The sequence below is a fragment of the Miscanthus floridulus genome, chromosome 4 (genome assembly GCF_019320115.1).
Source record: "Miscanthus floridulus cultivar M001 chromosome 4, ASM1932011v1, whole genome shotgun sequence".
In the NCBI taxonomy this organism is placed as follows: domain Eukaryota; kingdom Viridiplantae; phylum Streptophyta; class Magnoliopsida; order Poales; family Poaceae; genus Miscanthus; species Miscanthus floridulus.
Window position 1 is genome coordinate 121,768,822 of NC_089583.1, and position 21,811 is coordinate 121,790,632.

The 21,811-nt window shown below is 44.5% G+C and overlaps 2 protein-coding genes and 2 pseudogenes across 11 annotated transcripts in view; 2 read left to right on the top strand and 2 right to left on the bottom strand.

Moving 5' to 3' along the window:
• The window catches only part of LOC136550596 (cysteine-rich receptor-like protein kinase 37), a 39,108-nt gene that overhangs the window by 10,945 nt on the left and 6,352 nt on the right, over positions 1–21,811 (bottom strand). For 7 of the 9 annotated variants that reach the window (XM_066542212.1, XM_066542218.1, XM_066542217.1 and 4 more), the window contains one exon: positions 20,675–21,771. The exons of 1 other annotated variant lie outside the window; for it this stretch is intronic. In XM_066542212.1, coding sequence (XP_066398309.1) covers positions 21,712–21,771 — 60 coding nt within the window. In that variant the 3' untranslated portion in view covers positions 20,675–21,711. Of the gene's footprint in view, positions 1–18,591; positions 18,929–19,028; positions 19,179–20,674; positions 21,772–21,811 lie in introns of those variants that run through there. One more of the 9 variants, XR_010782351.1, reaches the window with a different exon arrangement.
• Positions 198–5,365, top strand: LOC136550592 (probable galacturonosyltransferase 7; annotated as a pseudogene).
• Positions 5,506–9,085, top strand: LOC136550593 (protein PYRICULARIA ORYZAE RESISTANCE 21-like). Of its 2 annotated transcripts, XM_066542209.1 has the most exons (6): positions 5,506–6,603; positions 6,731–6,926; positions 7,297–7,536; positions 7,660–7,788; positions 7,916–7,997; positions 8,129–9,085. In XM_066542209.1, the coding sequence occupies exons 4-6, from the start codon at positions 7,777–7,779 to the stop codon at positions 8,824–8,826; spliced, it is 792 nt and encodes a 263-aa protein (XP_066398306.1). In that variant the 5' UTR covers positions 5,506–6,603; positions 6,731–6,926; positions 7,297–7,536; positions 7,660–7,776; the 3' UTR covers positions 8,827–9,085. The 2 variants fall into 2 exon arrangements, with proteins under 2 accessions (XP_066398306.1, XP_066398305.1); XM_066542208.1 differs by having other exon boundaries at positions 7,297–7,788.
• Positions 11,486–12,376, bottom strand: LOC136550670 (zinc finger CCCH domain-containing protein 22-like; annotated as a pseudogene).

Genomic DNA, 21,811 nt, shown 5'->3' on the forward strand with positions numbered 1-21,811 from the left:
CAGCGTTCCGAAGAGAGTCTAGTGAAATCACGAGATGCCTTGCAAGTGGCAAACAGAAGAAACCATAGCATGTTCATGCCCTTGGAAAGCAGGTGAACCCTTTGTCTCAAAAACAATTCGTGCCTCACGTGCCCGATGGGTCAGTGCTCCAGTGCTTTTGACGTACTCGGCGCGACCGCACCGCACGAGGTTGAGCCAGGCACCCTTCCTGAAGCCAGACCAGACACCCACTGGCAACTGGCTGGCTCACTTCACTCGGCGGCCGCGCCGGCACCGCACCCAACCGCAGTGCGCCGCCGCGATCAGAGCAAAGCAAACCCCAGGCCCCCAACCCGCCCGCCCGCCCGCAACTGCCTCGAACGCGGCAACGGCAAGCGCCCTCCCTCCCGTAGTCACCGCCGCAGTGAGTGAGATGATCAGCGGAGGGGCCGCGGCCGCCGGGAACCCGAGGAGGAGGAGGACGCGATGAAGGCGCAGCCGCTGCTACCGGCGGCGCTCAAGAGGCGGAGGGGCCCGCGCGTGGCGGTGCTGGCGCTCGTCCTCTGCTCCCTGCTCGTGCCCTTGGCCTTCCTCTTCGACCGCGCCCCTTCCGGTAGGTACCCTACCCTATCCTCCCTCGCTCGCTCGCTTCCTCGCAATGCGCATTGGGTTGGGAGCGCGGGGGCCGCCGCGCTCGGATCACCTCCTCTCCGCCGGTGGATCTGGCGGTCCAGCTCCCCCCAGTGGTTGGTCGCCCGCCCGGTTACCGCGCGGCCGTGTTGATTAACCTCCGCCTTTCGCCTTTTCGGGATTGTTTTCGGTTTGGCGTACTTTACGATGGGTGTGCGCGATGCAGGGTACGTGACGACGGAGGAGCGGCGCCGACAGGTACCCTGCTGGCCTGCTGTTTCAAACCCTCTCTTTGGCCCGTAGTCGTTGTTGATGCTGATTGATTTGGACGTCACCATGTGCGAGCGGAGACGACGGCTCACTGATTTCCGCTATTTTTTTTTTGACCCCCGTGTTTTCTTCACCGCGTTGGATTCAGGAGGTCGTTCTGCCTAAGTTCGATCACGAGGAGAAGAGGCGTCCTACTGGCGCTGACAGAGAGCGACAGGTCTGTTGGCTGTTACTCTGATTGGAAGCGATTGTTTTCTTTGTGATTTTTGTTTTGTTTTGTTTTGTTTGGAATGGAGGGACTTTATTGCGGGGCACCGAAATGATGACTATTAGTTATCACCTGTTTAAGACCGATCACGATGTTTGAAACTTTACTAACGCCTACATGTTCTGCAATTAGAGGCAATGCTTTGTGGTTGGTTCCTCACCTGTTAGTGCTGTAGGGACAATTTATTTTCCACATGTTACAAAAGGTTCATTCACTGTTCTTTCTGCATCAAGTACAAGTGAATATATCGCTCAAATTTGCTTAAGATGTGTGAAGGATGCTTCTGCAGTCCGTGACAGTTGCATCTCTCAGGATGCGCCGGAGGGGAAGATCCCTAGAAGTAGTTCAGGAGTCATTCATCAACAAACACCGGAGAAGAACATCTCCAAAAGCAGTACAGGAGTCATTCATCACCAAACACCGGAGAAGAACATCTCCAAAGGTATGTCATAGCAGTTTCAAGGCCCAAAGTGCAAATGCCCTTGCTGCTAATGCTAGAACAGTGTTCAGGGTGTGTAAATTTTAAGCTACGCCAAGGTCATTGGGGTTGTACGACACCTCAATTGTACCACAGTGAAAATTATATGTGGACATCATTTCAGCTAGGGATGAAAATGACCAGAAAGGTCGGTAACGGTGTTTCCTATACGAAAACTATTCCCGGTCAGTCGGAAACTCACCGTATTTAAAATTTCACTATTTAGTGGTGACATCAATACGGTGCTGATTGCTGAAAGAAATTAGAAGTCAAAAGTTCATTGAAACTAGAAACCAAAAGTTTAAATACGGCAATGGTTGGAAACTTTCAAAAACGATTCACTTTTGCGGGAAACGATTCCTGGTAAACGGAACATTTTATTTCCCCTTTCATCCCTAATTTTGGCCTTGTGATAGATTTTTTTCCTGATGTTCATGGCTCTTCAATCTTTCACCTGTTGATGTTAAATTAAATTTCAGCTGTCAAGTTAGTTTTTTCATTTCCCTCCTCTTGGTTCCCTCTCTTTTCCAAGATTTACTTTAGAACCTACCATCAATTATTTTTACCCAACTATCAGCTCGAGTCCAGACAGACAAGCCATCTGGCTTATGTTGACTATCATAAAGTTGTCTTTATCACTAATGGTACTTGGTCAAAGCTATTTAGTGGTAGTTGGTCCTTATCATTTTTTTTGTGGGCATCTTTTTTCATGTCTGATGCTGTAGTTATTTTGCTTTTCCTTACATCTGACTCAATAATTGCTAACATACGCAGTTCTTCCAGCACCAAAAGTTGAACCATCAGAGGATGTGACGAATTCAACTAAAGTCCCAAGAGTATGGATCTTTATCTTTAGCTTTCAAAGTTGTACTTTGTTGTTTCAGAATTGCTACTTCATGTCATTTCACAATTTCTTATTTTAAGACATCTTTCGTTGGGGTTGTGTTGTAAGGGTCCGCTCTCTTTCTCTCCCTCTCTCCCTCTCCCTCTCTCCCTCTCTCCCTCCTCTCTCCCCTCTCTCTCTCTCTCTCTCATAAAGATGCACAGCTCTCCTACATGTTTGAGAAAAAAAGACACCTTTCATTACCAAACTTTTCATGTAACACAAAAGAAATACACAAAATGGGCATATATCAATTATGTTCAGCTCAAACACCTAAGATCATAGGTTACATGATGCAACATTTTGAATAATTTCCCATCATCATAACTAATCCAATAATGTAAAAGTTAAGCTTGTGTAATGACAATCTTGAGTAGAATATAGTGCATCCCTGTACATTTTTCTTCAAAGCATAATCTTGAGTTTTCTATCATTGTTCCCTCTAGTTTCTCCTGATCTTCTGCATCAGCCTGAGTTGTGCTGATGTTCGCCAAAACACAACCTATCCTTTCAGGATACTAGCAAAGAAGGTGAAAAAGCTGATGAAGTGGAAAAGGCTAAATCTTGTCAACTTGAATTTGGGAGTTATTGTCTCTGGTCCATTGAGCACAAAGAAATAATGAAAGATCATACAGTGAAAAGGCTAAAAGATCAACTCTTCATAGCACGCTCATACTATCCAAGCATTGCAAAACTTCAAGGACAGGAAGCTCTGACTCAGGAAATGAAGCAAAACATACAAGACCATGAGAGGATTCTTAGTGTATCAACAGTTGATGCTGATCTACCATCCTTGTAAGAATAAATTTTTTACTTCTTAAGATCATAGTTCCATGTGATGATTAGTCTTAAAGCTGATTGTGTGATGACTATGTTACTAAGAACAAATTTTATTACATTGAATTTGGGTGTCCTATAAGTTAAGATGATCTATTTTTTTTCTGAATGCCCCTTAGGGAATATAATTATTTATGCCTTAAAGAGACAAGGAGATTTAATTCAATCTAGGGACGTTATTTCCAATCATCAGTAGGGCTTAGTACTTAGATAATTTGAATGACAAGTTGTTTTGTGATTTCAGTATCAACAGAAGGATGAAGCAGATGGAGCAAACAATAGTGAGAGCCAAATCTTGCACAGTAGATTGTAAGAATGTTGACAGGAAGCTTCGCCAGATACTTGATATGACTGAGGATGAAGCTCATTTTCATATGAAACAGAGTGCATTCCTCTACAATCTCGGTGCCCAGACATTGCCGAAAAGTCATCATTGCCTTTCTATGAGGTTGACACTAGAATATTTCAAATCATCTTCATTGGATTCTGATGATTCTCCTGGCAAGTTCAGTAGTCCAGAATACAGGCACTATGTTATACTATCTAGGAACGTTCTTGCGGCTTCTGTAGTGATCAACTCATCTGTGAGCAGTTGTAAGGTATTTGGCTGATATTTACAATGTTAATCCATACACTATCTTCTGAGCTGGGCATCCCTTACTGGTCTTTTTGCAGGAGCCAGGCCACCATGCTTTTCATATCCTAACTGATGCTCAGAACTTCTATGCCATGAAACACTGGTTTGCCAGGAATTCATATAAAAATGCAGCTATCCAATGTCATAAACTACGAGGCCGTTATTTTGGAGAGACTTCCAAAGTACACTATCCGGCAACTGTATTTGCCAGAGGAGTTCCGTGTTCTCATTAGGAGCATTGAAGCAGCCTACTGAGAACACAAGAATGAAGTATCTGTCACTGTTCAGCCACTCACATTTTGTTATTCCAGAAATATTCAAGTATCTAAACAAGGTGGTTGTGTTGGATGACGATGTAGTTGTTCAACGTGATCTGTCTTTCTTGTGGAATCTTGATATGGGAGACAAGGTAAATGGCGCTGTCGAATTTTGTGGTCTGAAACTGGGTGAAATGAAAAATGTCTTGGGTAAAACAGCATATGATCCCAAGTCATGTGCATGGATGTCGGGGGTGAATTTGATTAATTTGGATAAATGGAGGGAGCATAATGTCACAGAGAACTATCTGTTGCTCATGAAAAAGGTTAGTACTGTTCCAGGCCAGTAAATTCATGCTATAGAATGTTATAAAAAGGGGATGCTTGCATTAGGTGGTACGGGCTTTCTATTTTTGCATGTTTACAGGCTTGAAAGAAATTTTCACAGTGCAACCAAATAGTTTGCTTTCTTTCATTTTTCGTTGAATTTTCTCCAATAGAACTTTGAAAGCAATGGTATCTTTTAGTGTATTTCAGATGTTTCTTCATATTGTTAGCTGGTTATTTATCTCATTATTCTTGTTTTGTTACAGTTCAAAGTCAAGGATGAGCTGTCCCTGCGAGCAGCAGCATTTCCTCTAAGCTTGCTATCCTTCCAACATCTAATATATCCTCTAGATGAAAAATTGACCCTGGCTGGACTTGGATATGATTATGGAATTGATGAAGAGGTTGCGCGGAGATCTGCATCATTGCACTACAATGGCAACATGAAACCTTGGCTTGAATTAGGTATACCGGACTACAAGAAGTACTGGAAGAGGTTTCTTGTCCGAGGAGATCGATTTATGGACGAGTGCAACGTAAATCCGTGATGCGGTTGGACCCGAAATCAGAACAGTTGCGTAAATCTGTGACGCAGTTGGACCTGAAATCAGAACAATTGGAATAGATGGCTACATCAGCTAGCCTTACTGAAGTCAAATTGTGGAAGAGAACGAATTCTAGTGGTGGAGCCAGGATTTTTTTTGAGTTGGATATTCCCAACATGGAAGTAGTAAATACAAAAGTATATACGGTGGTATAAATTTGAGTAAATGCTGGAGACTATGTGATCCATCGACCACCCTCTAGTGCAGCTCGCTCTTTTTCTAACAAATATTTCAAGTAAGTCGGCTTAATCTTACAAAATCTTCATGACATGACAAATCTACATGCCACAAAACAAGATAACAATGTCAATTGCGCTATAAAATTTGGATTTGGGATATAGAGAAGTGAATGATTGCAAAACATGCCCTTGTACCCTGCTAGTCCGTCTAGCTCCACAAACCCTAACATATATTAAGATCTAACTTACTAAGTACACCAATAGACTGGCTATAGGTAATATGACACTAGCAATATACTCATTCCGTCTCCAAATAGTTGACACTTTAGCTATGAATCTGGACAAATTATTAGCTGAAGTGTTAACTAGTTTAGGACAAAGAGAGTAGTCAACAAGCAAGATAAATTATTAGCCATGCTCTATATATATCTGATACGGTAGAACATGATCGAGATGTGTGATGCCACCAGAAAAGACAGATGGAGGAGATGAGCTAATACTACTTGCGCTGATTAATTACTAGTACTAGCACTTTCTTAGACGCCACACAACGGCCGCCCGATGCTTGATGGCTGTTTGTTAATTTTGGAAGCGATTACGACGGACGAGGTGGTGCAGTGCAGGCTGAAGAGACATATGGGCATTGTGCACTCTTCCTGGAATGGACTGCTGGAGGGCGTCAATGTCGCCTTATATTATGATGCCCTGGTAAACTACTGGTGGTAATCTAGGGTGGCTTATGCGATTATTCATGTCTTGTCATCTTGTGATGCCCTACTCATCCTTAATAATGAAGTAACATGCCGCGAATTGAAAATAAGGGCCATGTGCTAGCTCATCAGTGCAGCCTGAATACTGGTGCTCCATTCTTCCTGAATTACCGTGTCCATTCTCTAGAGATGATTATTGTGGACCAGGAGTAGTACTATACTATTTCAATCATGATATATGATACTTATTAGTCACCTAGCTTTAGCTTGGATTCTGAACACTTTGCAATATAATTTTGCTCTGAAATTCTTAGCTACAGTCATCGCGCACCCTGTAATAATTCAGCAGTAAGCAGCCGGTTTAGCTAGCTATCATGCATTCATGCATGCTTACCCAACATGGATGCATGCATGGTATCGTGGTGGTTGGCGCCATGACTTGGAGCTGAGGCTGATCGAGCTGATCCATCAACACGCCTAATAACCAAACGATCGTTGACAGATTGTACATCAGCACGTACGAGTTTGCCATCTTCTCGGCAGGTACGTATTTATATGCATGATTAAGGATTTAAGGTATTAAACCCGATGATCATTTCGACATGAGGTCGGCTGATCGACAGATTATATATAAATTACTGTCTCGTGCTGACATATAATGCATGCGCAGGCCGGTATATCAAGGAAATCGAGCATACATCGTCCAAGAGTTCGTGGCGTGTCTGCAAAAGAATATCCTCCGGTGAAATGACCATAGATTAACGTACGTGTCCATACAGCAGCCGGCTCTGCTCTGCTGACTGCTGTGGAACTGTTTTGGAGTAGTCTCCCCCGGCCCCTCCCCCCAGATAATAATGGTTTTGGAGGTAGAGTAACACTGCTAATTTGTATCTACATCACATGCAAAATTATAAAGTACATTATATACTTTCTAAATTACACACTTCTACCACTGTTAAAAATAAGTAAGCACGTAATGGTTTGTGCCACCATATACGCATGTATACAAATTGTAATAATATTTATTTTAATAGTTTATCAAGACTGAAAAATATCTCCTTAACAAATCACGTACCAATGGCATTAAAAATTCACTTTAAGTTATTTCTTGTCAATAAAGTTTTTGTATAAGTGGTTACTTTAAATAAGTTTGTACCTTCTAACTGAAACATTATGCATAATAAGATTCTGACTCGTCCATGGGCATTGATTGATGGACTAGTATATACTGTATAGAGAAAGAACTGCGAAGGAGAAATTTGGGTCAATAACTTGGGTGTCGAGGTGCAAAGCTGCGCACTTTCAGTAGTTAATCAGTTTCGGTGGCTTCAGCATTCAGCAGCAGCTTCGGAACCAACTGCCACGTTTTGGGGACTATACTAGTACTACGTACTGGCGCGTACTCCTGGTGTCACTGGACAGTCGATATGCTCTGGACTTCGAAGACTCTTTGCTCTCATCATGGAGCATCACAAGGTGGCTGTTAGGAACCCCCCATCATTTCAAAATAATAAGAGATTAGGTTCTGGAAGCTCTCCAATGTGCGTAGAGATTCCTCCTTACCAACCAGTCGATTAACATTTTGTTCTCTCATGGAAGATTGCTGAGTAGTAAGATTGAGACGCCGCCTGCCTATATATTTCTTTCTTTCGTTTCCTGCGTCTCTGCAGACGAGTTGAATCAGTGTGTGCGGTGTGCCTGCAGCTCCAGCGCACCATGACAACCAAGGTTAGTTGTGCCTTACCAATTACCATGTCAACGCAGATTGATTTTTAAATATAACACAATTTGCCTACGCAATGTGTATAGCTTTTAATTTCTGAAACTTTTTGGTTTCGCCTTTGATTACTACTAGGATTCTACCTTGATCCTTCAAGTGGACCTCCAGTGCGAGAAATGTTACAAGAAGATTCAGAAAGTTCTCTGCAAACTTCAGTGTATGAAATCCTGTGGTGTAAATCCATCAAGTCGAATTTCATTTTATTTCAGGCGTGGCTTCATTAGTTTGGTTCTTTTTTTTTCCTCTTTGGATTTGGATTGGACTTTGCATGCATGGAACATCTTTCAGCCAAGGAGAACATCAAGAAGATTGACTACGAGAACACCAAGAACAAGGTCACCGTCGTCGGTGCTTTCGACCCCAAGAAGCTGTCCAAGATACTGAGATGCAAGGCCTGCGACGTCATCAAGGACATCACCATCGTCAAACCTCCAGAAGAGAAGAAGACAGAGGAGAAGAAACCGGAGGACAAGAAGCCGGAAGAGAAGAAGAAAACGGAAGAGAAGAAGAAGCCTGCCGAGGAGAAGAAACCCACAGAAGAGAAGAACAAGGGTAAGGAGAAGGCGAAGCCTGCCGTGGCGCCGCCGTCGACGACGGCGAACCTGCAGTTCACGAACATCTGTGGCATCTGCTACCCGTGGCCGTGCAACGACCCGGCGCACTGGGGCGGCTTCCACCACCCGCATCAACTGCCTCAGTGGCCGCCGTGCGGAGGGATGGCTCCGGCACCGGTCCACAACCATCCGCAATCGCCCTGCGGCGGTGGCCCTCAGAAATGGGCGCAGTGCGGCGGCCCTCCGTTCTGCGGAGGGTGCGCCTGGTGCCACGGCGGCGGCGGCGGCATGAACTGCTGGGCGCCGCCTCAGCCGCAGCCGATGTGCTGCCCCGGGCCGTCGCTGTGCAGAGGGTGCAACGGGTGCAAGATCGTGCGTGAGACCAAGTTCAGCTACGAAGAGTACCCTTCCAGTGCATGTGCCATCATGTGATCTTACTCTAGCTTGTTGTGCTGTTCATCTTACACAAATTAGCTCTTTGAATTTTGGTCAAAAAGTAGCTGTGTAGTTGTCCCAAAGAAATATTTTTCCTGCAACGAAAAAGTTCCTTTTTTGTTGTGGCAATTTGAGTTCTTTTTTAATTTCCATCCATAGTCAGCCTTCAGTGCAAAAGGATATGTTTATGTCCAATCGTCCATGAACAATATATGTATTTTGTTCACCGAGAATATATGAAATATTAGCCAGTTATATTCCCTCCGTTCTAAGATGATTTATAAGTTATTCAACTTATGTTGATAGAGAAAATATAGGTAAAGTCTGCAATAATGCTAATGCGGTCTATACTCGAGGCGTTGGCCAGTGGCACGGTGAACTACATGGCCAAGGACACAAGGTTCGCCTGGCCAGGTCGCATAGTCGACGAGGCCGACGAGGAGGATTCAATTGCTTGGGCCAAGGGAACCTCCGTGGACATGGCAATAATCCTAGCCATGCTACGGGAGCCACCTTTTCAGAATTTCCTACTTGAGACTGAGATGAATACGGGAGGGTACCGTTTCCGGATATTGATGTCCCCAAACACTGTCTATGCTGGAACTGGAAGGATGACAGAACTTGTCTAAAGCTAGAGTCAGATGATCCCATGCTTTGCCGAATGTAGTTGCACTTGGCAAAAAAGGCTTTGCACTCGATAAAATCTTTGCCGAGTGCTGCACTCGGCAAAGAGCTGTCGGCATATCCCTTCACGGCAAAGGCTTCTTTGCCGAGTGTTTTTTATTGGACACTCGGCAAAGCCTTTGCCGAGTGCCAGAAAAGCACTAGGCAAAGATTTACACTCAGCAAAATAAAAATACGAAAAAACCCTAAAAATAATAGTAATTTTTTTTCAGGGAGGCCACCACCAGCTAGCGCCTGCCCGTCTTCATCGAAGTCGGTGCATTTTTTGCGCTAAATTTGTGGCTAACGCAGCCGGCGGGATTCGAACTCACGACCTCTCCCTCATGTGTCTACTGCTCTACCACTGCACTATACTGTCACTTGTGTCTAGATTCCGTTATCTATCCTCGTATATTATACTAAATCGAGAGTAAATTGCTTGTTTGAGGCCCTAAACGAATTCAAATCAAAAAGTGGTCAACTATAAAGTTTCATAACTTTTCGAGATCTATAATTTTCATTTAGGAAGTTTTTCCATCCGAGGTCGTTTGAAAAATTCAAATTTTAAATTTGAGAGATTCAAACGTAGTTTTGCATGATAAGATGATTTCAAATCAAAAAGTTGTCAACTATATAGTTTCATAAATTTTGGAGATCTACAATTTTCATTTAGGAAGTTTTTCCATCCAAGATCTTTTGAAAAATTCAAATTTTAAAATTTTAAAATTCAAACGTTGTTTTTGCATGACAAGATGATTTCAAATCAAAATGTTGCCAACTACAAAATTTCATAACTTCTCAAGATCTACAAAGTTTATTTTGGTCATTTGTTCATCCGACATAGTGGTAGTAACATTGTTCACAAATCTTATATATCTTTCTTCTACTTTCATGAAACTAATATGAGAGATATGAGAGATGTAGATTTTATGAACAACTTTATTGTCGCTTTGTCAAATGAAGAAATGACCAAAATAAACTTTGTAGATCTTGAGAAGTTATACAATTTTGTAGTTGAAAAGTTTTTCATTTGAATTCATTTAGGACCTCAAAAATTGCTTTGAAAAACTGATTTGTCGAGGGCAAAAAAATAATGTAACACGGCAAAATGCCTCTTTGCCGAGTGCCAAAACAAAGGCACTCGGCAAAATACATATTTGCCGAGTGCTAGAAAAAAGGCACTCGGCAAAGACGCATTTTGCCGTGTGCCGAAAAATAGCACTCAGGCAAAATACATATTTGCCGAGTGCCAGAAAAAAGGACACTCGACAAAGACGTATTTTGCCGTGTGCCGAAAAATAGCACTCGACAAAATACATATTTGTTGAGTGTTTTTTTTTTTGCCGAGTGTATTTTATTTGGCACTCGGTAAAGACCGTCTTTACCGAGTGGCCGATAAAATACACTCGGCAAAGCCTCCTACGCTCGGCAAAGTACCGGTTTTCGGTGTCCCGAGCTGTGGTACACCCGCGCCAAGTCTTGAGGTCGCTCAACTCGTCTAACGTCTGCTTCATCATGGATTGGAATCCCTCAAACTGCTTCATCAGATCTTCCAACGTCGCTGCCATCTGCTTCTCGAACTTGGTGGGTTTCTTTGCAGGCGCCAGCACCCACACGACGGAGCGAAAAAAATTTCTGGTGCCCTCGGAACGAAGCTCTAGATATATACCAAATGTGACGAACATGGATAGCTGGAGGGAATAAGAACAGGCGGAAAGGGGGAATTCAGCTAGCAAGTTTATTCTCGTTTTCACATAAGCCACACAGAGGTTCATTGCATCGGCTTGTTATATATATGCCGCCTCCGCTCATCAATGGGCAGAGCCCCTACGCCTAACAGGCCAAGCCACGCAACGTTTCCCCATTTGAACCGTCATCAACCTCCCGCCGGCGGCCGCTTCAGTCACTTGGAGCAGGTGCTTTCCTGATATGCTGCTTCCTGCAGAGTAGCAGCAGAGCTATCGGTCATGACATGATGTCGTAGAGCGAAAGCCTAGAGGCGGCTGTATGTAGTTGCCAGAAGGGGGAGCACAAGCAAGGCAAAATGGAAGGTCGCGGCATGCCTGTACTTGTCGGGGACCTTGCCCTTCTCCTTGTAGGGCTTGACGAGCACGCGCGCGTCGCAGATGAAGTGCGGGTTGCCCTAGGCCAGGATTAGCTTCACCGTCTCTGGGTACACGAAGGTGACGAACCCGAACATGCGCTTCTGCTGGTACGGGATGCGCACGTCGTGGGCGGGGCCGTAGATGCTGCAGTGGATCGCCGGAGCTGGTCAGAGACCACGCATGGTTCGGTAGTGGAACACAGGAACGGTTAGTTACCTGAAGTAGTTGGAGACGTCCTCCTCGCGGAAGGTGCTGTCCGCCGGGAAGGTGAGGTAAATCTGGCGCGACCCCGGGCCGGAGCCGGGCGCCGGGAGCAGGCCCGAGGTCCTTGCTCGCCTCGGCCATGACGGTGTGGAGCAGCGCCTCGGGGCCGAAGGCGAGGCGTATCATCTCCTTCTCGCCATGGTCCTGGATGAGGAGGAAGCCCATGGTCTTGGCGGCGTGGTCCGGGTCCAGTGCCTGGATCCGCGAGAACACCACCTTGGTGGCCTCGTAGGCGTCGCCAGGCCCAGCGCCGGGGCTCCGGCACTCGCTGGTGAAGTGGTGAACAGGGGCAGCTGGTGGTGGCCGTCGTCGTTGAGGAACGCGAGCTACTCCTGCAGCTGGAGCTCATCGAGGAGCGGGTCCCCTGCGGCAAAGAAGGGCGACGGCGGGGCGTTCCCGCCGGCGGCCGGGCTCATGAGGTCCTCCCCGACTGCGGCGTTGGTTGCCGCCTCCTCCGCCGCGCCATTGCTGGCGACGCTATTGCTCTCGGAGAACACAGGCAGCAGCTCGTCCATTAGCGAACCCCCAATAGTAGTTTCTTCTCTTTCGAACGGCCTCATCTTTGCTTCAGATCGATGTACCTGTTGAGCTATGATCCAAATTCAAGTTTGGGCCGAAGCAAAGCAGCCCATTAGCGTTAAGAGGAACTACACCATCTATTAGTTCCGTATTGCTAATAGACGAGGGTGTGGGGTTTTTTCTCCCTATATATACGGACCACCTCCCTCATAGGCATTATAGACTTGTATACGGGAAGGCCCCTAGGTTAGGGTATCCCCAAGTTGTAAATCTCCGGCGTTTGTAACCTCACCCGATATAGTGAAGATTTGCTGGCTGGTGCCCGTGGTTTTTCCCTTCCACCTTGGGAGGGTTTTCCACGTTAAAATCTCGTGTCCCCTGTGTTTGATCTACTGTTCTTCGTCGTTTATATTGCCTATAGTTTATAACAAGTGGTACCAGAGCTTGGTTTGACCTTAGGGTTTCGCGATGGCATCGATGAAGTTTGATCTACCGCTGCTGGATTACAAGACGAGATTTGCACTGTGGCAAGTCAAGATGCGGGCGATTCTGGCACAATCTTCGGATCTTGATGAGGCGCTGGACTGGTTTCGGAGGAAAAGGGCAGAAGTCATGGACCGCTGAAGAGAAGCGGAAGGATCGTAAGGCTCTGTCTCTGATTCAACTTCATCTACATAATGATATTTTGCAAGAAGTGCTGCAGGAGAAAACTGCCGCAGAACTTTGGCTCAAGCTGGAATCGATCTGTATGTCCAAGGATCTAACCAGTAAGATGCACGTGAAGATGAAGTTGTTCACGCACAAGCTGCAAGAAGGTGGTTCGGTGATGAACCACTTATCGATCTTTAAGGAGATCGTTGCCGACCTAGTGTCGATGGAGGTAAAATATGATGATGAAGATTTAGCTCTTCTACTGTTATGCTCACTGCCTACTTCAGTTTGCAAATTTTCGAGATACCATACTATTAAGCCGTGATGAACTAACTCTTGCGGAAGTATATGAGGCCCTCCAGACGAGGGAGAAGATGAAAGGTATGGTTCAGTCTGATGTGTCGTCCTCCAAGGGCGAAGTGTTGCAGGTTAGAGGCAGGCCCGAGCAGAAAACCTACAACAACAACAATAATCGAGACAAGAGCAAGAATGGTAAAGGCCGTTCGAAGTCCAGAGGCAGGGATAAGTTCTGCAGGTATTGTAAGAAAGATACTCATGTCATTGAGGATTGTTGGAAGCTGCAGAATAAGGAGAAAAGAAACGGTACGTATAAACCGAAAAATAAATCCGATGGTGATGGTAAGGCCTCTGTTGTCTCCGCTGTTGATAATTCTGATTCAGGAGATGTTCTGGTTGTTTTTGCTGGTTGTGTTGCTGGTCGTGATGAATGGATACTTGATTCTGCATGCTCGTTTCATATATGCTCTAACAGAGATTGGTTCAGTTCTTACGAGTCTGTGCAGAGTGGAGATGTTGTGCGTATGGGAGATAACAACCCCCGTGAGATTGTGGGCATTGGCTCCGTTCAGATCAAGATGCATGATGGCATGATACGCACACTGAAAGATGTGAGACACATACCAGGGATGGCCAGAAATCTCATCTCCCTCAGCACACTTGATGCCGAGGGGTACAGACACTCCGGTTCAGGTGGAGTGTGTAAGGTATCAAAAGGCTCTCTCATTTATATGATAGGTGATATGAACTCTGCAAAGTTATATGTTCTTAGAGGAAGTACTTTACATGGTTCCGTCACTGCTGCTGCTGTTTCTAATGATGAACCAAGTAAAACTAATCTCTGGCATATGCGTCTTGGGCATATGAGTGAACTTGGTATGGCAGAATTGATCAAGAGAGACCTGCTTGGATGGCTGCACTATGGGTAAGATGAAGTTCTGTGAGCACTGTGTTTTTGGATAAGCACAAGAGGGTAAAATTCAATGCATCTGTTCATACCACCAAAGGTACACTTGATTATGTACATGCTGATTTGTGGGGGCCGTCTCGTAAGCCCTCTTATGGTGGTGCTCGTTACATGCTTACCATTATTGATGATTACTCTAGAAAAGTGTAGGCCTTATTTTCTAAAAAGTAAAGATGATACTTTTGCTGCTTTTAAAGAGTGAAAAGTTATGATAGAAAGACAAACTAAAAAGAAGGTAAAATTGCTTCGTACTGACAATGGTGGTGAATTCTGTTCGGATGCTTTTAATGATTACTGCAGGGAAGAAGGCATTGTTAGGCACCACACCATTCCGTACACTCCTCAGCAGAATGGTGTGGCTGAGCGCATGAACCGAACGATCATCTCGAGGGCTCGTTGCATGTTATCCAATGCTCATATGAACAGGCGTTTTTGGGCTGAGGCTGCTAACACTGCCTGTTACTTGATCAATCGGTCACCTTCTATCCCACTTAATAAGAAAACTCCCATTGAGGTATGGTCTAGTATGCCTGCTGATTATTCACAGTTGAGAGTTTTCGGTTGCACTGCTTATGCTCATGTTGATAATGAAAAGCTAGAACCTAGAGCCATTAAGTGTCTGTTTCTTGGTTATGGTTCTGGAGTTAAAGGATATAAGTTATGGAATCCTGAAACTAAAAAGACTTTCATAAGCAGAAGCGTTGTTTTCAATGAATCTGTTATGTTTAATGACAGCTTGTCCATAGATGTTTCACCAGTTGGTTCTGATGAGGAGCAGGAACATGTTAGCGTGTAGGTGGAGCACGTAGATGATCAGGAAACTGAAATTGTTGATAACAATGTTATGATATTGCTCAGCACTCACCTCCTATTTTGCAGCCTTAAAATCAGTCTATTGCACATTGCAGAACAAAGAGGAGTTGTGGACCTCGTCCACGTTTAATTGAGGAATGTGATATTGTTCATTATGCCTTTAGTTATGCTGAATAGGTTGAGAACATTCATGAGCCGGCTACGTACACTGAAGCTGTTGTTTCTGGTGACCGCGAGAAGTGAATTTCCGCTATGCAAGAAGAGATGCAGTCACTTGAGAAAAATAGCACATGGGATGTTGTGCGCTTGCCTAAACATAAGAAGGTCGTTCGTTGCAAATGGATCTTCAAGAGAAAGGAAGGTTTGTCTCCTAGTGAGCCTCCAAGATTTGAGGCAAGGTTAGTAGCAAAAGGTTTCAGTCAGATTTCTGGTGTTGATTATAATGATGTATTCTCTCCAGTTGTAAAGCATAGTTCAATTCGTACATTTTTCGGTATTGTTGCTATGCAAGATCTTGAGCTTGAGCAGTTAGATGTAAAGACTGCGTTTCTTCATGAAGAGCTAGAGGAGGAGATATACATGGACCAACCAGAAGGGTTCATAGTACCTAGGTAAGGAGGATCATGTTTGCAAATTAAAGAGGTCCTTATATGGTTTAAAACAGTCTCCTCGTCAATGGTATAAAAGGTTTGATTCTTTTATGATGTCACATGGTTTTAAGAGGTCTGAATTTGATAGCTGTGTGTACATTCAATTTGTTGAGGGATCACCTATATACTTGCTGTTATATGTTGATGATATGTTAATTGCTGCCAAGAGCAAGAAAGAAATCACTACGTTGAAGAAACTGTTGAGTAGTGAGTTTGAGATGAAGGATCTTGGTGCTGCTAAGAAGATTCTAGGTATGGAAATTACAAGAGACAGAAATTCTGGTTTGTTATTTCTTAGTCAGCAAAGTTACATTAAGAAAGTTCTTCATCGTTTCAACATGCATGATGCAAAGTCTGTTAGGTACTTCTATTGCTCCTCATTTCAAATTATCAGCTTTACAATGTGCTAGTACGGATGAGGATTTTGAGTACATGTCAAGAGTTTCATATTCTAGTGCTGTTGGTTCTTTGATGTATGCCATAGTTTGCTCTCGTCCTGATTTATCATATGCTATGAGTTTGGTTAGTAGATACATGGCTAATCCTGGTAAAGAACATTGGAAGGCTGTTCAGTGGATTTTCAGGTACCTTCGTGGTACAATAAATGCATGTTTGAAGTTTGGCAGGACTGATAAGGGACTCACTGGCTACGTGGATTCAGATTTTGCTGCTGATTTGGATAAGAGGAGATCTCTCACAGGTTATGTGTTCACTATTGGTGGTTGTGCTGTGAGTTGAAGGGCAACATTACAGCCCGTTGTTGCCCTGTCTACCACTGAAGCAGAATACATGGCTATTGCTGAAGCATGTAAAGAATCAGTTTGGTTGAAAGGTTTGTTTACTGAGATTTGTGGAGATGATTCTTGCATTAATTTATTTTGTGACAGTCAAAGTGCTATATGTCTCACTAAAGATCAGATGTTCCATGAGAGAACGAAGCACATTGATGTCAAATACCATTATGTTCGCGATGTGGTCGCGCAAGGTAAGCTGAAGGTATGCAAGATAAGCACACATGATAATCCTGCTGATATATTGACAAAGCCAGTTTCTGTTGCTAAGTTTGAGCTTTGCTCAAGCTTAGTTGGTATAACTGTTTAGTCCAAGAGGCTATTTGGCACCGGAAGTATTTCTTTATTGTTTCAGGGTGAAGGTTCGTTTTATGCTACAAGAAGGAATTTGTCTCAAGGTGGAGTTTGTTGAGCTATAATCCAAATTCAAGTTTGGGCCGAAGCAAAGCAGCCTATTAGCGTTAAGAGGAACTACACCATCTATTAGTTCCGTATTGCTAATAGGCGAGGGTGTGGGGTTTTTTCTCCCTATATATACGGACCACCTCCCTCATAGGCATTATAGACTTGTATACGGGAAGGCCCCTAGGTTAGGGTATCCCTAAGTTGTAAATCTCCGACGTTTGTAACCTCACCCGATATAGTGAAGATTTGCTGGTTGGTGCTCGTGGTTTTTCCCTTCCACCTTGGGAGGGTTTTCCACGTTAAAATCTCGTGTCTCCTGTGTTTGATCTACTATTCTTCGTCGTTTATATTGCCTATCGTTTATAACAGTACCTAAGTAAGTTTAAGTTGAAATTACAAATTAGAACTACCAAGCCTTCTAGTACTAGACCGAAGACTAAACTCATCCTTCAAATCTCATATGAAAATTCACCTTTGTATTTAAACAAGTGAAAACCAAGGGACTTGACGATGACTATTGTATATATTTTATATTAAAATTACGGTTTTAGCTTATTGTAATTTCAGCAAGTATAATGTGTAATTTTTAGATTCGAGAATAAAACTCCGTCGCCAGAAATCTCGACTCATTGGCCCCGTTCGCTGGTCTGAAACTTGGCTGAAAACCACTGTTTCTGCTGGTTTGTTGTGAGAGAAAAATACTGTTCGACGGGATAGATGAACCGTGTCGCGTGAGGGAACCAGCCGGCCGGCTGGTCTCCTCCGAACCAGCGAACGCTCCCATTAATTTCTGGATGCGTGCTCGCCGTTGGTTTCGAGAATAAAACCACGTTCATGTTCATGTTACGCATGTCCAGGCTACGAATTCTCATTTATATCTGTATCTATATCTAATAATAAATAGATAAAATTTTAGCTTATTTTTTTGGCTTATTCAATTTTTCGGTCCGTCTCTCTCTAACTACAGAATAATAGAAAGTTTCTCTCATCCGGACTTATATATATAATAACTCGTGCTCATAGAAATTAGAATAGCTCTGGTCTAGCGTGATACGAAACCCGATTTCAAAACATATTAGGTCGTGTATGTGACTCGGACTCATAAGCCATGCTCACATGGGTCGCCTACTCTTTTTCAATCCCATCCTAGTCCAAATAGAACTTCTGCTTTCATGACTTCAAAAAGACGAACAAAAGATATCAATCTAACTAGACTCGTACACATGAGTTAATGAACAACACGAGTTCAAGTAAAAGATAAAAAAAGGACAAGGAAAGTAGGAATCATCACAACACCAAATTGAATAAAAAAGAATCCCTAATCAGATAAAAAAGATGGCTAAGATTTTCTGCCAATAAGTAAATGCCCATGTGTTATAACCGGAACACATAATGCCACGATAACATAAGTATAAACGTGTGTTATACTGTTATCTAAACTAGATACCGCAATCATAATGTTCCAATCAATATTATATAAGTTTTCATGAAAGATAGATAGTTAAAATATAACTCTAAATTTGAATGCAAAACTAAAACATCAACTTCAATTATCGCATCACTTCATGCCTACGATACGCGAAAGATAAGCTTGCACTTTTTAAGGAATCAAGTGCTACGGAAAGATAATCATAACAAGTTTGTGTTTCATAATACATGTTTTAAAATCTATTCTACAGTTAAGAATCTAATCTCTCAATAGTTCGACTAGGCCCCGTTCGCGTGCCCTTAAACCCGGCTTGATCCGCTTATTCTTTCATCCGGAACAGTGTTTTTCTCTCACAAATTCCTCCAGCATTCCTCCAAACCATCCAGATTCCTCCAGAATTCAGAGAAATGAACAGGCCCTAAGAGAACGTGCTTTGCACGAATACCAAGCTGCAGTTGGTCATCAATCAATGATGATCCAGAAGATTTTCTAGTCCAAGATGTGGCGTCTGACTTCTTGCAGCTGAAGCATGCAGATGACTGAAGCTGTAGTTAGAAGTATCATGCATATAAGTTGTTTGTTAATTTTTAAAGTTAAAGTACAATTTGATATTAAAAAAATATGTATCAACGTGTGACGCATTACCTCTTTTATGGAGTTAGAACCTCTTTATATACGATATTCTTTGTGAACATATCCTTTGTTGCTTTCTTCTTCCCCTTCTCTTTCCCCTTGTTCACGTCCTTCTCAGCAGCCGGCACAGCTAGGATCCTAATGTTCGATCTTGCCGTAGCTCTTAATAGCGCCACATATAATAATTCCTCGTCATTACTTGACCAAATAAGGCGACAATATATGAACACCAAAATTCGTTCGCTCGGTACACGAGGCTCACTGCCGATGTTTTTATCAGAGGTGCCAAATAAGTGTGTACGTTTATAACTTATGTATCCCGGCAAAACTATTGATGCTAGCTGGATGTGTTATGCTGTCATATCGCGATCCGTACCTAGCTAGACGCCCATGCTATTCCGCGACAGTTCTACTCATAATCCCACCTCAATTCTCTATCTCCAAAGGATTTACACAAAGAAGCCACGAGACACGTCTGAAGAATGCAATTTGGTGGCGAACCAACAAAATCAGCCCAAGGACCAACCAAATCCCCAACGGTTTCGCGATTCTCACCTCGGATAGATTCCCACAGCTCCGACCCCTCACGGCTATCCTCACCCTTCTACAGATCTGCAAGAACAAGACCAGAGGAAAGACCCCATCACCAAACCGATCGGAAAATCGCAACCAAACAACCACATCCAAACCCTCCAAACCACAAAAAATACTCATGATTTGCTCGGCTTCTACCTAGTCCGCTTCAATCCAATCCCCGCAAATCCATGGGGAGGAGGCGGAAGAGGAGATGGGGATGAGTCGGAAGAGGAGACGGGGAGAGAAAACCTGGACACTATTATGGCCGGTGATGAAGATCCCGCTGGAGGCTTTTACGGCGGGCGTAGTAACCTTCGCGCCGTGCTCGCCGATGGCACGAACGCAACTGCGGGGAGGGTGCGGACTTGGCGATCAGATATGAAGATGTACACGTACGTGTGGCGTGGGCGCCTATATGGCTCACACAGCGCGCGGCGCAGCTCCTCCGCATACTCGGCGAACGGTTATCAGGTATTCAGGTGATCGATAACCAAGTATGCGGGAAGCCTGCTGCCTGCAGAGGTTGGATTACCAACTCGACCATCACGGCTTACTGACCGACTGCACATCCGCACGGGCTCGACGATGATGGCAATATGGAACGTAATGATCATTGCCGTCGCACGCATGCGGAGTCCCATCTCCCATCTGTCTGCATCATGCTCTAATAACTTGGTCAGTCACCTCAATGCATACAAGTGTACACTACAATAGAAGCTGATGTTGACAATTGGTAGTGTTCGGCTGGGAAAGAAGCCGACTTGTTCAGCTTCTTTTTTCAGCCGGAGCAGTGTTTTTCTCTCACAACATTCCAGCATGAATAGTGTTTTCCAGCATGAACAGTGAAAAATTTATCCCAGCAGAACACTGCCAATGATAACACAATCAGCACTTAAAAGTTTTAAACCAGATTCTAAGCCTGGAAGGACATGCTGGATTTTTTAAAATCCAAAGCAAAGGTTCGACTCCGTTTGCCAAAAAAAAGCAAACGTTCGACTGAGCGGGATTTTGCAGCATAGAGCAACAAGGTTGAGATTGAATATAGCTTCCATGATGTGAACCATTCTTTTGAAAGACCGTAAGTGAAAGTATACAGGAGTCTTAGATGATAAACAATCACAATCAAACTGGGCACATCATCTTTGCCTGAAGAGATTTTATATTAGCATTAAGACATGACCGCTTGGTATCCAACCATGGTTAGGAAGCTAACGAATGAACTGTCTGACACACCTATTAGCCAATAAAATTACAACGCCAAGCACTGTCTGTCCGTGTGTCCACTGCTCTGCTGCACTTCACTTCATAAAGGCTATAAAACATGACGGGAATTTTGTACAGGTCACCTCAAAAAGAATGATAGCTTCACTGCTACCTGCTTCAGCTGGAGGTCATCATGGTACTTCCTGCACAACAGGTTGCGCAGCCTGCCGCGGTCTACCTTCTCGAGCATCATTTTCACGCCGGCCATGTCCTTCTCTGATAGCTTCTTCAGGTACCCGATGGTGCCGTGGGTGTGGGAGATCACCAGCTTCCTGCTCCGCTTGCTCGCCGAAAGTGCCAGCAGGCAGGAGATGATGGCGTACTTCCTGGCTGTTTTCTTGGGGCCCGGTTTCAGCAGCTGCACGCCTGCACCAGGTTGGGCATGCTCTTCCCATCCTTCTTGATGTCTCTCGCATTCGGAGGTTACCTCATCAGGCTCGCCACCGCCAGCGTCACGCCGCCGCGACCAGGCCACTTCTCCATGGTGCTGGGAGGATCGATCCGCAGCTGACGGTGATGGAGGCACGGAGGTGGATGGGACAGGGCAACGACGGTCTCGGCCGCGGCGGGGTCGTGGGTGTGGGCCGCACCGGCGAGGGGTGGATGGGGATCCGGGTTACGGGCAATGAAGGTCTTGACTCTTGAACTCTGGATTGCAGGAGTGCGCGAGCCGTGATGGGGAGGCGTGCGCAGATCTGGGGCGGTCTTCCTTCTGTGCGCCCGCGGCATGGAATCATGTGAGCGAGGAGCGACGCCCTTCCTTCTGTGTGGCCACCGAGCGAGAAAGCGGACGCCCTTCCTCTGTGCGCCCTTCCTTTCCTTCCGTGGGCGCACGAGCGAGAGCCGAATAGGAAGGCTAAGCCGCGGGATGGCACCCGGATATGCATGGAGCGAACGGCTTTGGTGTCGCACCTACCTATGGACAGAATATTTATGAATGTTTTAATTGTATATAA